The 12,519-nt window shown below is 36.8% G+C and overlaps 1 protein-coding gene across 5 annotated transcripts in view; it reads left to right on the forward strand.

Annotated features, from left to right (window-relative positions):
* Nucleotides 1-12,519, forward strand: part of ST18 (ST18 C2H2C-type zinc finger transcription factor) — a 168,409-nt gene that overhangs the window by 106,215 nt on the left and 49,675 nt on the right. For 3 of the 5 annotated variants that reach the window (XM_072851275.1, XM_072851277.1, XM_072851276.1), the window contains exon 1: nucleotides 12,272-12,430. In XM_072851275.1, coding sequence (XP_072707376.1) covers nucleotides 12,281-12,430 — 150 coding nt within the window. In that variant the 5' untranslated portion in view covers nucleotides 12,272-12,280. Of the gene's footprint in view, nucleotides 1-12,264; nucleotides 12,456-12,519 lie in introns of those variants that run through there. The other 2 variants (XM_072851273.1, XM_072851274.1) reach the window with 1 other exon arrangement.

A 12,519-nucleotide genomic window follows, 5' to 3' on the forward strand; every position in this document is an offset into this window, starting at 1 on the left:
TATCTTGAATGTTTTGGCAGAGAGAGAAGTAACAGAGCAGAGCTGTCTGGATGTCTCTTGATAGAAGAAGTAACTGGACATATCACCCTTTGTTGCTGTCTCTTGGTTAAGAGGGTGAGAAACCAGCAAAGCAACCCTGCAGTCAATGGTACTGAAGGTACCATTTCAGAAGGTTTATGTTACTAAAATTGATTCCTTAACTTTATCGAAAATGTTTAAGAGGCATGTCAATATAAATAACAGTATTGACAGCATACTAAAAAACATTTTGCTAACTTAACTAACAAGTAGTTATTACTTGTTCTACAATCCTGAATATTTTGCTGGTTTCCTCTAAGTGCTGGTAGATGATATGTATCTAATTATATCTGAATTCTTGTTTCAGACAGTAATGGAATGCTGGTAGACAGTTTGATAGGCAGATTATTTGGCCAGTCAGGAAAAGTTCATAGCATGAAAGAAAAGGACTGTGCATGCCTAGCTGCACTTAAAAATGAATGATTCATTGGTAACTCTTTTTGTGAGTTTCACAAAATAAGCAGGTTTTTAAGAAGTATTTGTATGAAAAGAAAGCAGAAGTCTGGCAGATGACCTGAGAAAGAGGTGAAAGCAGTACTTGGTGGAAGAAGTGGGCATATGAAACAAAATCGCACAAAAAGGCTCAAAGATGTTTCTCAGTAAGAATTGACATTATGATTGATTTGTGTAGCTATCACCTTCACAGTACTCTTACCTCATAGCACTGCTTAAAAGTGAGACAGAGACTGAGAAAGCTGTTCCTAGCCTGCATCTGGAAAAACTGTCTGGTTTGTCCTTTGGGCTTGGCTTCTGTTTCCACAGGAGCTGGTCGTAGACTCGAGATTTTCTGGAAACTGTTGGGAAAAAGCACATTTGTCATAATCCTGAATAAGCACATTTGGAATAGAACTGATGTGGACTCTTGTGTTTCCTGGTGACTCATCTGTCTGCCACTGGCAGAAAGTGTGGGACCCTCGCAGTCCTTAATGTGCTCTGCTGAAGCAAAGTGTGTCCCTGAGTCCAAATAGACTTAGTAGTAAATGCTAAATTAAGATGGTCAATAGTTGTATCTACTGCCAGGATATTTATCCTGGTTTTGTGCAGACATGTCTGAGTTTGACAAAAAGTCTTTTATTGCAATTGAAGATTGGGTGTTGACAGCATACATTCCCAGCTCTCGTCCCCGGTGTTCCCTATGACGGTAACCAGCTGGGACAGAGTTGTGCCTACTTGTCATTCAAATATATGTATAATTCCATTATACATCTAGATTAGGCATTTCACCTGAGACAAAGATCTGTGTCACGCTGTTTCTGTTGATAACTGATCTTCAGTTAAACAATGGGTATTAATCTTAAGAGCACCTATTCCCCAGGTCTGGTAACAGAATGATGAGTTAAGAGTATCTACTGCTTGCTCTCTAGCTTGGGAAAGGAACTTCCTCCCTGCCCTAGCCATTGAAAAAATTGAAATGCTTATGGGGCTTTGAAAATATGAATCTCTGCCTCTTACTCCATGATTTCTGGTATAATCAAGGCTGTCATGTTGTCATCAATCATACTTTCTTAAATTCCCAATAAATCTTGTTCATTTCTTATTCTTTTCTGACAACACTGTTAGGTTCTTAAGGAATTCAGGCTAGCGTGCTAGTCAGTACTCCCCTCAAAGAATCTGTGGAAATCTGTTTTATTCTAAGGAAAAATGATTTTGCAATTGATGTTTGATAGAAAACATTGAATAGTCAAGCATAAACAAACACTGAACAATCAGTACATGGTGCAGTTTACTGTGAGGCAAAGGTAAGGATATGCTGGTGGCAGAACTAATAAAATAATAGTGCTGGAATTCACCTATCCTTATTATTATATCCTGTATGTCAACCATTCTCATCATAACTAGCAAAACAAGCATTCATGTAAACTTTAATAGCAAACAAATTTATAGGTCTGTCATGTATAAATTCCTCTGTTGTTTCCTCCTTCATCTTCCAGTCCCCCTCTAATTAGCCATCAAATTGTGAAATCTACAGTGCTGTAATTCCTCCTCTCCCTTCACTCTGCCTCTCCCTCTTCTCCTCGCCTCCTCTCCCTTTCCTACAGCCCTGATGAGTTGATGGACCTCAGACTTTTTGCCTTTTTTGTACTCCCATATGATTTCATACTTCAGAAACAGGTTGTTCTTTCAGTACTATTAAACCAGTAAACAAGAAATGCTCAACAAGAAACAAATAAACACAGAAAGAAATTCAAAATTCAAACATTTCCCACCTCAAGTTTCCTACTTTCAAACATTCATGTGAGTGGGTTAAGGCTTGTGTAAAATGTTTGGAACTCGTGTATAGAGAACATAAAATAAAAGGGTTTTTTTCCATTAAAATATCGTTCTTTGAATGAGATTATAAAAGGTAATAAGAACTTCCACTCTTAAAAACATTGACGTTGTTTCTGTGAAGAGAAATAATATCATATAGTTCTGGGTGACCACAAGTAATGACTTTAACGTTTTGCAGGTAAACGCTGAGGTTGACAGTTATTTGACTTAACTATTTAGCGAACTGTTCTGAATAATCATTAAAATGGTTGAAATAGGAAGTGTATCTCATACTCCTTTTGAGACACCTTTGGTTGGAGTTGTTAATTACGATGAATTATTTGCCTAATTCCTGTAGAGATTAAAACCTCTTGGTCTATGCGCTGTGAGCTCTATCTTTTCCTCCTGGATTTATTTAGAACATTTAAAAGTTGTATTTCATGTTCAGATTTCCATTTTAGTTTGCTTTAGTTGATACTTTATGTGCCTTTTCTTTATAGGTGACTTTTATATCTTTCTTCAATAACAAATGCGTTAGATGAGTTTCTAGCATATTATAGGCCTCTTTTAATGTCTACTGTGTTCATTTCTAGCCAACACCTTCAGTCTCAGTGTGTCTTTTCTCTTTTTTATATTATTTGATTGTGGTTTTACAATTTTTCTACTTAAAGCCTCCATTTAATATATATTAAAAAATGATTAATTAGTTTCAATGTATGCTTTTCTGCAATAGTTTTGTAATATATGTCAAATCCACATCACTTTAATTGTGGCTGCTAGACTGGCAGATAGTTATTTGCAGTTTTTTTCTACTTAAGAGCTTGTTGCATCTTAGAATGTTCCTTGCCTTAAACTAAAACTTGTACGTTATTTAATATATTACAGGAGTCGTTGTCTTCCTCATCACAACTTCTGTGTTCATCAGCACACAGTAAATGTTATCCTCCCAACCCTACATAGAAATTTAGAGTTGCATATGCCTTAATGCCTTCTGCTGGGTGACAGAATGCATCAGAACATTATAGCCCCAAATGGTTGTTCCCTCTTATGGCAGATCTTTTCTCTGTAGATGACCGCAAGCTATATAGAGACTGAAATGCCAACCGATGACTTCTGCCTCATATATATCAATCATGAGTTAAATATTATGGCTGGCTGAATTGCTCTGTCTGACTGATGTCAAGAGTGGATTCAGCCAAGCAAAAGCAAGCTGAAACAGACTGTGGACAGCCTGGAGATAGCAAGGAAAGGAAAAGAATGCAGCCATGGGACCTCCTGCTACATTAAAGGGAGGTACTGGCTCCTGACAATGAATTGCTTACAGTCCCATTGTCTGTTTTTTTTTAAAAAAAAAGCTTATCTTATTTGCATCTTCTCTAACCAGCCTGTACTTACCAGTATGCTTTTTATTTACACATTTACTGGTGTTAGCAGGCTGACTACTCACATGCAAGGCTTTCTGGATGCAAAGGTTGTGTGGATGATCAGTAGATTTGCCTAGAAACTTAATCCATTCTAAGCCAAATTCTTGGCTTGGGTCCCACTGGAATTTATTGACCTACTGAACCTGGACAGATTGAGTGAATAAATGAAAAAGAGGCTAGGGAGGCTGGATTTGGCCCAGATCTTGAGCAGTCATTCATATTACTGAGTTTAAGAACTTCTTGAGCTCCACGCAATAAAAATTAAGTTTCCTCCAACCTGGCTTTTACTAAAAATAACATACCTGTTAAAAAAGGATCCAAATATACAACTCTAGCCATATAGAGTTCTTGATCTATGAGCTATAGAATGACACCATGAAGAAGTCATCCATTTCATTAACATAGTATTTCGATTAGAGGGTTTATGTGTGTTATTTTTTATAAGATCTGAATATGCTTATGATCCTACAAGCTTGTAAACTGAAAACAAGGAAACCAGAAAAGAGAATTTGAATCTGTGCTGTCCTTCTCTGAGTTACCTTTCCTGTGGGGAGAACCTGCTAAAATAGTAAACTAGAGTTAAAAAAAAAAAAAGAAAAAGAAAAAGAGGTTTTAAAAAAAAAGGCTTTTCATGAGCCTATTGCAGCCTGAAATCGTTGTCCTTTAGCCTCAGGCATCATAATGAGCTTGAGGCATGGGTAGATTTCACCATAACTGCATGCCTTTTCCTATGTTATTGCTGACTTACCATTGCTCCACTCTTTTTACGTGCTTCTTTTTATTTGCTCAATCATTTCACAGTCCAGTTGTTCTTTTTGGTCAGGTGGCCTATAACATTTAGTTTACTGTCTGAAACATCTCCAAGCTCAGTACATAATGACTCAACACCATTACCCATCTCTCCCCAGCCTCTTCTTATAGGGGCTAATAAATCCTCTTTCATCAACAAGGCTATGGCAGCTCCTTTGCTTTTCTTATATGTCTTTTTTAAATAAAATATATCTTTTAATATCATGCTCCAGCCAGCTTTTAGTTATGATACCATATTTTCTCCACATTATTATCTGTCCAGTTCTATTCCTTTTTTCCTAGCTAAACCTTTAATTTGTGTATATAGACAGACACTTTAATACCCCCAAGTTACTGAGCTTATTTTGCTCTATATTAGTGTTCATAAATATGAATTTCTCTTTTATCTTTCTTCCCATCTATACCCCATGTGCATTCCTTTCATCTTGGTTCAGCCCTGGACTAAACTTCTCACAGCTCTGGCATTTTGGAAAAAGAACCTTGCCCGTGTATGGCAGTAAACTTTTCTATTTGTAGAAGGCCCTTTAACTCTGGAATGATTGCTACAATGCATAGGAAAAGCCCCTGTCCCTTTCACAGATACAACTGGTAAGCCAAGTGTATGGGTTTGTTAGAAAGGGGTGAAATGCTTTTTTTTTTTTGTTGTGTGTGATATTTTAAAAAAAGAAACAGTCAGATTTTCTTCAATTATCATTGGAGTAAGTGATGCTAGTTCTGAGCTTCTATTACAGACAAATCACTGAGTCTAAATGATGAGCAATTTTTTTCAACACATTTTATTGGTTTAAGTTCTTCTAATTTTAATGCTTAAAAATGTTGATGGAAGGAAATTACTTTTACTGATGAATTCTCTCAGAAATAATTTTTCAGGAATTCCCAGCTGGAGCTATTTTCCAGATTATTTTTCACCACCCAGGCTGAATCTGTGAAATAAAACACACTGTGTCATGGAGTCCAAATGTTGTAGATTAGATTGTCTAAAAGTTATTATGGCTCAGCTTACTTTACAAAATACAAGAAAACATTAATGTCAATAACTCTGATTCCAGATTAGTAATCAGGGCAAATATATGTTTAGCTTCTTGTCAGTGATGAGAACTCAGCAGTCCTTTCCAGGACTAGCCTGCAAAATTTCATCTGTAAAAATTCACATCAGATTTCTGTTAACAAATGGTCATTTTAATATTTTCACATAAAGCCATAAGTTTTCATTGGCATAATGTTTGAATATATTTTAGTACTTATAAGAATTATTTAAAAGAATTAGAAAGAAAACTTTTTTTTCTGGTTTAACTCAATCTTAGACTGTCAATGAACTGTAGCTCAACCCTTGATTACAATTTTCTCAGTTGCACAGTCTTAGTCCTTGAAGTTCTTCAGCTAGTCATTGTTGCCACCTATAACTTGTAAAGCAAGCAGTTGCTTCTGGACATGTGCAATTTCCCCACCCCTGATAATTCACAACTCTCTCTCACTTTTACTTTTTTAAATGGGTAGAATGGTCATTTCATTTAACCCATGTTCCAGCATGTTCCACTATTCATGGAGAAATTCATGGACATATAAAACATCTGTAAGCATACTTTCATATCCCACTGAGTAGAAAAATGTTTAGAAATGGGAAGTATATTTCAGGATGAAGCATCAGAATGCAGTGTTGTAGAAATCCTGAGAATGTATGTAGTCTATACAGCAGACAAGATAGAAGGGTTTGTAAAACTTACAGATCTTTCTAAGAATGAGAGTTGAAGGGTACAGAGGTGGGGTGAAGTCATTAGAGCCTTCTCTTGAACTGCCATTCTCACTGATGAATAACATTTCATCAAATGTCTTTGTTAAAAAAAAATAAAATAAGAGATCGATCAAGAAGTCCTTATTTAATACACAAGCCATTTTCTTTATGTCCTTTGAGAGACTTTGCTTAGTTTTCCATCTAGCACCTATATGGATTTTAGAATGGAATGCAGTAAATGGAATTACTGTTTAGTTGCCATTTTTCCAAGGGCATAAACCTTGTAGAATTTATATTCCAGTATCGATGGTCCAAAGTGATGTAATTTACTTTCTTCCTTTTAGAAAACATTCTTCTCTCTCTATGCGTAAAATCTATGACTAATCCATGTCTTTTAAAAGTAGCTTCTATCTAGTTTTCTGAATCTAGGATTTGTCCTTGTATATAGTTAGAATATGTGAATTCTTTCATATTCAGTAAGTAATTTCATGGCATTTGAAACATCACCTTAGTCCTTGCAGACCTGACGATGTGAATTTTCAGTCTTTCTGTGGAGACTCCAATTTCTGGCTATAAGACAGTGTATTGAAACCTTCTTTCTGTCTGTTCTCACTTTTAGAGCAACCTGAGCTGAGAATACTATCACTCTCACTTCCACTGAGCTATAAAATTTATGTGCACTCTTTGCAAACAACAAGGGTTAGTTAAGGAAACAGAACATAAATCTGACTGTCTTAAGCTGAAGACAAAGCAAACAATTAAGTCATAGTCACTCTCCACCTTCCTCCCCAACCACTGTTGTCCATCTGAAGTTGCTGTAATTATCAGCACTTATTTGGATTTTCAATTGCAATGATCAGACTACCAACGCTCTCTTTCTTTGGACTCCAAAATTCCAGCTCCTTTCATGAATCTCTGGCATTCATGGTTGATGTAAACAATAAGATCAATGTCATTTCAACTGACATGCGATCCATCCTAGGAGCAGATCATCCCCTTTCTGTACCCATTGCTAGTAATTTCTCCTGTCCCTCATCAGCTTATGAGGAGCTCAGGATTTTTGTGTGGTTTTGGGGGATGAGATACTTCCAGCTATAGCCTAAAACTTTGGAAGCCGTTGTGCTAGAGAGTTAGACAGAAGCCAGCTCATCTGTTTCTTAGAGAACAAGTTGACATAGAAGAGGACTAAGGTGGGGGGACATTCAGAATTTCTATTCCTTTTAGGTACCTCTGATTCAGTACAGTCTTAAAATTCTTAAAAGAAAGCCCAACCATGACAGGCATTTGTAAGCTACTGGTTCATCTGTAAGTGGCAAGTGTCCCTGAATCTTCGAATACCAACTTTTCCCTCCTGTAAGGAAAATGTAGTATTTGACTTCGAGTGCCTTAGGGCATCTGCAAGTTTGTGAAAAAAACCTGATCAAGGCCTAAAGCATCTGGCAACATCTTTAATCACAATATGATTAAGGACTAGTTAAACTAACCTTCTCCTTGTAACTACTGGTGTGAAGTTAAATGGTTCTGCAGATCAGAAGACGATGTCTCCTTTAACTGTAATTCAATAGTCTAACGCTTACTTTTGTAGTATAGTTAATCAAACAATCAAGAGGCAATTCAGGCTAAGAATTGAAAATTATTTTCTCCACAAACTAAAATGTTCCATTCATTATTCTTGCACAAAGTCACATGAGGAGTGGTCTCCTTAAATAATAGCATTAGACAATAAATGTACATGTCTTGATATCCAAAGACATTTATTTTCTCTCTTGAAGCTGAGGAGTGTACATGAGATGCAGTGTGTTCTGTTGTTATTTTGCATGACACACACTACAGGCATTAGTAAACACCAGTTGTCAGGCTGAACATACCCCTGGTTTTACCCACTATGGCAATTCTTTGCTCTGTTATCATGCTTTACCAATCTGCAGGCTGCTGTGAATAAGACAAAAATCCCCAGAGATCTGGAAGTCTTGCCAACAGATTAACAACAAAAAATCCTTGCTGGCTATAAAGTGGTTAAAGTTCAAGTTAAAGGCTTGACAAACACATCACTTAGATGAACCAATTACAAAAAAAAGATGAGCATGACAATTTTTAGCAGTAGGAAAAGCTGTATGTGGTTAGGACTGCTTAAAACCTCTCTCTTTCTTCTGAGACATTGCTTTGTGGTAGGGAGCCAATGCACTGTTCTGCCTGTATACAACCAGTGTCTGCCCACACCATCCAAGATATATTCTAAGCAGAAATAAAGGAAAGAGAAGGACCCAGTAAATTCCCCAAAAAAAGTATTTAGGTATGAAATACATATGAAAGATTTGTCATGGTTTTTTTTCCAACACATGCAACCAGGTCTTAGATTTTAACCTTTTGGCTCACACTATGATTAACTGACACAAGACTGGTTTTGATAACAGAGTCATTGACTAAAAAAATAATAATAAAAAAATCTGTTCATTATAGATAGTACTAAAATTATTTATTATTCATAAAATTTAAGTACAGTTGAATTGGGAAAAAAAAACATGTATTGTCTTTGGGCTCATAACAAAAAGAGCTTCTCCTGTTTTATGAGCCTCAGATTACCAAATAACCTTGACAGCTGAATCAGTGTTCCATGACAACAAGCAGGCCATTGATAAATAGCAACAAAACTATTAGACATTGAATTTATGAGATGAGTAATAGAGAAGCTAAATTATAGGTTTACCATTTGACAAACTACAGCTTGACAAATCTGTGCTAACGTACGACTATGTGTGCATGTACATAAGCAAAAGAGAGAAATAGAAACTTTTTAAGACAAAGGTGAATTTGACATGCCATGAATGTTACAAAGCCATAAATATATTCTTTTCATAGTAGTTAAATTCCCAGTGTCCATTATCAAATACTTAACAAATCATGTGTAAGTACTTGAAAAATCTACCACTTGTGAAGTTGTTTTTGTGGTTTTATTTTAATTTTTACTGTTAAGCACTGTAAGGTAGAAAAGAAGAGGAATTGCTGGTAAATGGTAAATCTTTAAACTGGCTCTTGCAAACTAATAGATTCCAGTTAAAACTCAAAACCAGTAGTTTATAAAGTCACCAGCAAAAGCAAGAGTATATTCTGCTGGAGTTGAAAAATCTCTTCCCGGCCTATGGAGAGCAATTTGTACTTCCTAGGAAAGAAGCAATAACTGTGTTTTTTCATCTTCCTGTAATCAGAGTGGAAGGCGTCAGGAATGATTTTACTTAAAGTTGAATCTCATCTATTCACTTATTTTAAAATGATGGGAATTGTAGAGGAAATCTGGGTGAGTGGCCGCTTGTGTACAGAAAAAGATACGATAAGGACAAGCTAATGCATCAGTCTTTCACAGAGGAGAAACTTTCTAGCATGAGCAATATGCTTCCAGGCAGATTTGTGGGCCTCCTGTCCTGACACTGATGCAGCAGCTTTTGATTTACTGCTGTAAACTGTGGTAGTTACAGTCCAGTGGGATTCTTGTGCTCTCATTTCCCAGAGCATATCTGCAGGTGGCAGGTGGCAGTAGTACCTCTGCACTGGTCCTGACTGTGGTCTGCTAACATCTGAGTTGGGCTACCTTTCACAGTTGTGGTGAAAACCCAACGTGTTTAATAGCTGTTGTGCCAGCCTCATAACATCATGTTACTAGAAAAACATTTTATAACATCATGTTACTAGAAAAAGATGGTACTTAGTGAGCAAGAATACAGCAGTCAACTTACCGTCTTACCATGTTTTCCTTAACTTGACTGGAAGATGCACAATAGTCAGACAAATTACAGGATTAAAGCTGAAGAGGTAGGTGAAGTTCTGTGACCAGTGTTGCACAGGAGGGCATACTAGATGATCTAATTGGATCTTCTGTTCTAAAAATCTATTAATTATGCTTGTGTAAGAAACAGCTGTAGCTTTGTCTAAGGGGAATTAAACACTGGAAATTCATCTTGTCCTAAACACTCTCACAGTAGCTACTGGAGGTAAACTTGAAGCTTGACAAATAAATGAGAAAGATCAGAAGCAAACCTAGTGAAGATTTTGGTTGATAAAAACAATTGTGTGTGAAGGGTTTTCAAACGTTTGTCATTTATTCAATTTTCCTGAAACAACATGAATGGTAGGAACTGCCGTTCACAAATATGAATTAAGAAACTCTTGATTGTGTCTTCTTAGAAATAAATTATGCATATTCGTCCACACTACATCCATCCCTGATGTCTGTTATATAGGCACCATTTCCAAGGGAACGCTTACACCCTTGTGATTCTGACCTTTAATATGATATTCATGTTATCCTCTATTCATAAACAGAGAAATAACACAGAACTCATAATATATTCAACTACAGCAGGTGCTTAGCATCCAGTATTCCTGATGCTCATAGCATTGTAGCTTTCAGAAGATCAAGAATATCCACTGTGTTTAAGATGTGTATGGTAGAATTTTAACATTCCCCCTAAAATGCAGATCTTTGTATTTCTATGTCTTTCATGTTTGCAATGATGGATTGCCAAAAAGGTGCTTAGCCAAAAATGGGTATTTTTTTTTTTAACAAAAAGCTCAAGTTAGTCATATGCTTTCATCCAAAACAATCAGAACCTGAGCCAATTTAGTACACATAAGATACCTTGGAAGGATTAATTTATGCTGTTGAGCTTGTAATATGTGTAACCAATAGGAGTTCTCTGCATACATGGATTTTTTGCAAATCTTGCAGCTAAGTCAGTGAGCCAAATGCAAAATCCAACACCTAAGGGCATCGTGTAGATTTGTAATGCACTCTGGGGGTGCCTAAGGTCGAGAAACCATCGAGTGGATTACACAGATTCATATATGTAGTTTTTTCATCTCTGACAGATAAAATATGGGCACTATTATTCATACTACAAAAATTTCTTAGAATACTGTGTGTGAAAGAACAATGAAATCATACCAAATCACTTACACAAAAAGTTATTAAAAAAAGAGGGTTGAAGGTTCAGGCCTCCTTAGTGAGGTGTCGTATGATGTAACATCTATATGCCATACAGATCAGCTATATGGCAGCAAAGGCTCTGCTAAATATCTGTAGAAGCAAATTAATATGCAGATCAATATGTGGATCTTCTAGGAGCTAGTATATGAAATCTGCTAAAAATCTTCCTCGTTAAAATACTGCCCTCTTTTCTCATGTCGGTCATCTGAAAGTTAGGCATCTAGACTGGGCAAGGCCTTTCCCAGGGGATGGCTCACCCTGTTTATCAGATAGATCTAGTTTTAAGTGGGATGAATTGCCCTCTGGAGAAGCCTTTTTCCAGAGTCTATATAGAGACCTGAGAAGAGCTTAAACCAGGCATTTATGGCTCGAGCTAATGAAATGAAACCAACACTTGAGACTGATATTGAAAGAGGGACCTGTATTGCAAAATTTTCTGAAGGTACAGTGTGTTTCACACAGGTTTTATGCTGTTGAAGTCAAGGTGCATGACTGGATATCCATACTGATGTAAAGGCAATGGAGCCAAAGGCTCAGCATGTTGTAGTATAACTGGTGGTATATTTTTCCCCTTAGTTTTTTCTCTGGATTATCAACCCAGACTACAGTTTTGTTCATCCTTTCCTGGGTGTATTTATTTTACTGCAGAGCAGGTCTTAGATTAGCATGTGCTTATTTAGGATTAAGGATGTCGAGTTATGGGTTTTTTGGTTTTGTCTTCCTCCTCTTTCCCCTTCCCCTAAACAGATTTTGGCAGCAGTGAAAAGAAATAGGACTTGCCTGTGTGCTGAGCTTCGAGTACATGAGCTAAAATTAAATATACACTAAACACAACTTGCTGAAACTGCAAATGAATTAATATTTTGTCAATCCTCCCTTTTATACTTAGAGGATGGTGCTTTTAAACTAGAGGATGGTGCTATTTTTTAAGCAATTTACCCCTCACTTCTCCCACTTTTTTCTCTATCGTTGCCGATTGATCATTGCAGTGCCTACAAATGCTCCATGGCTAAGAAGAGAAAAGCTGAAGAACAGGTATCAGGCGTTCCTGTCAACAAAAGGAAGTCCCTGTTAATGAAACCCCGCCACTACAGCCCCAGCTTGGAATGCAAAGAAGAAAATGAAGACAGGACGGATTTACAGGAAGAGATCAGTGTCCTCGAAAGCAGCTCAGCTCCAGGTAGTTGTGCAGTGTGGCTCCGCTTGAACCTGAATTCCACAGGAAGGGAGATATGTAACAGTAT

Source organism: Ciconia boyciana, chromosome 2 (assembly GCF_034638445.1).
Source record: "Ciconia boyciana chromosome 2, ASM3463844v1, whole genome shotgun sequence".
In the NCBI taxonomy this organism is placed as follows: domain Eukaryota; kingdom Metazoa; phylum Chordata; class Aves; order Ciconiiformes; family Ciconiidae; genus Ciconia; species Ciconia boyciana.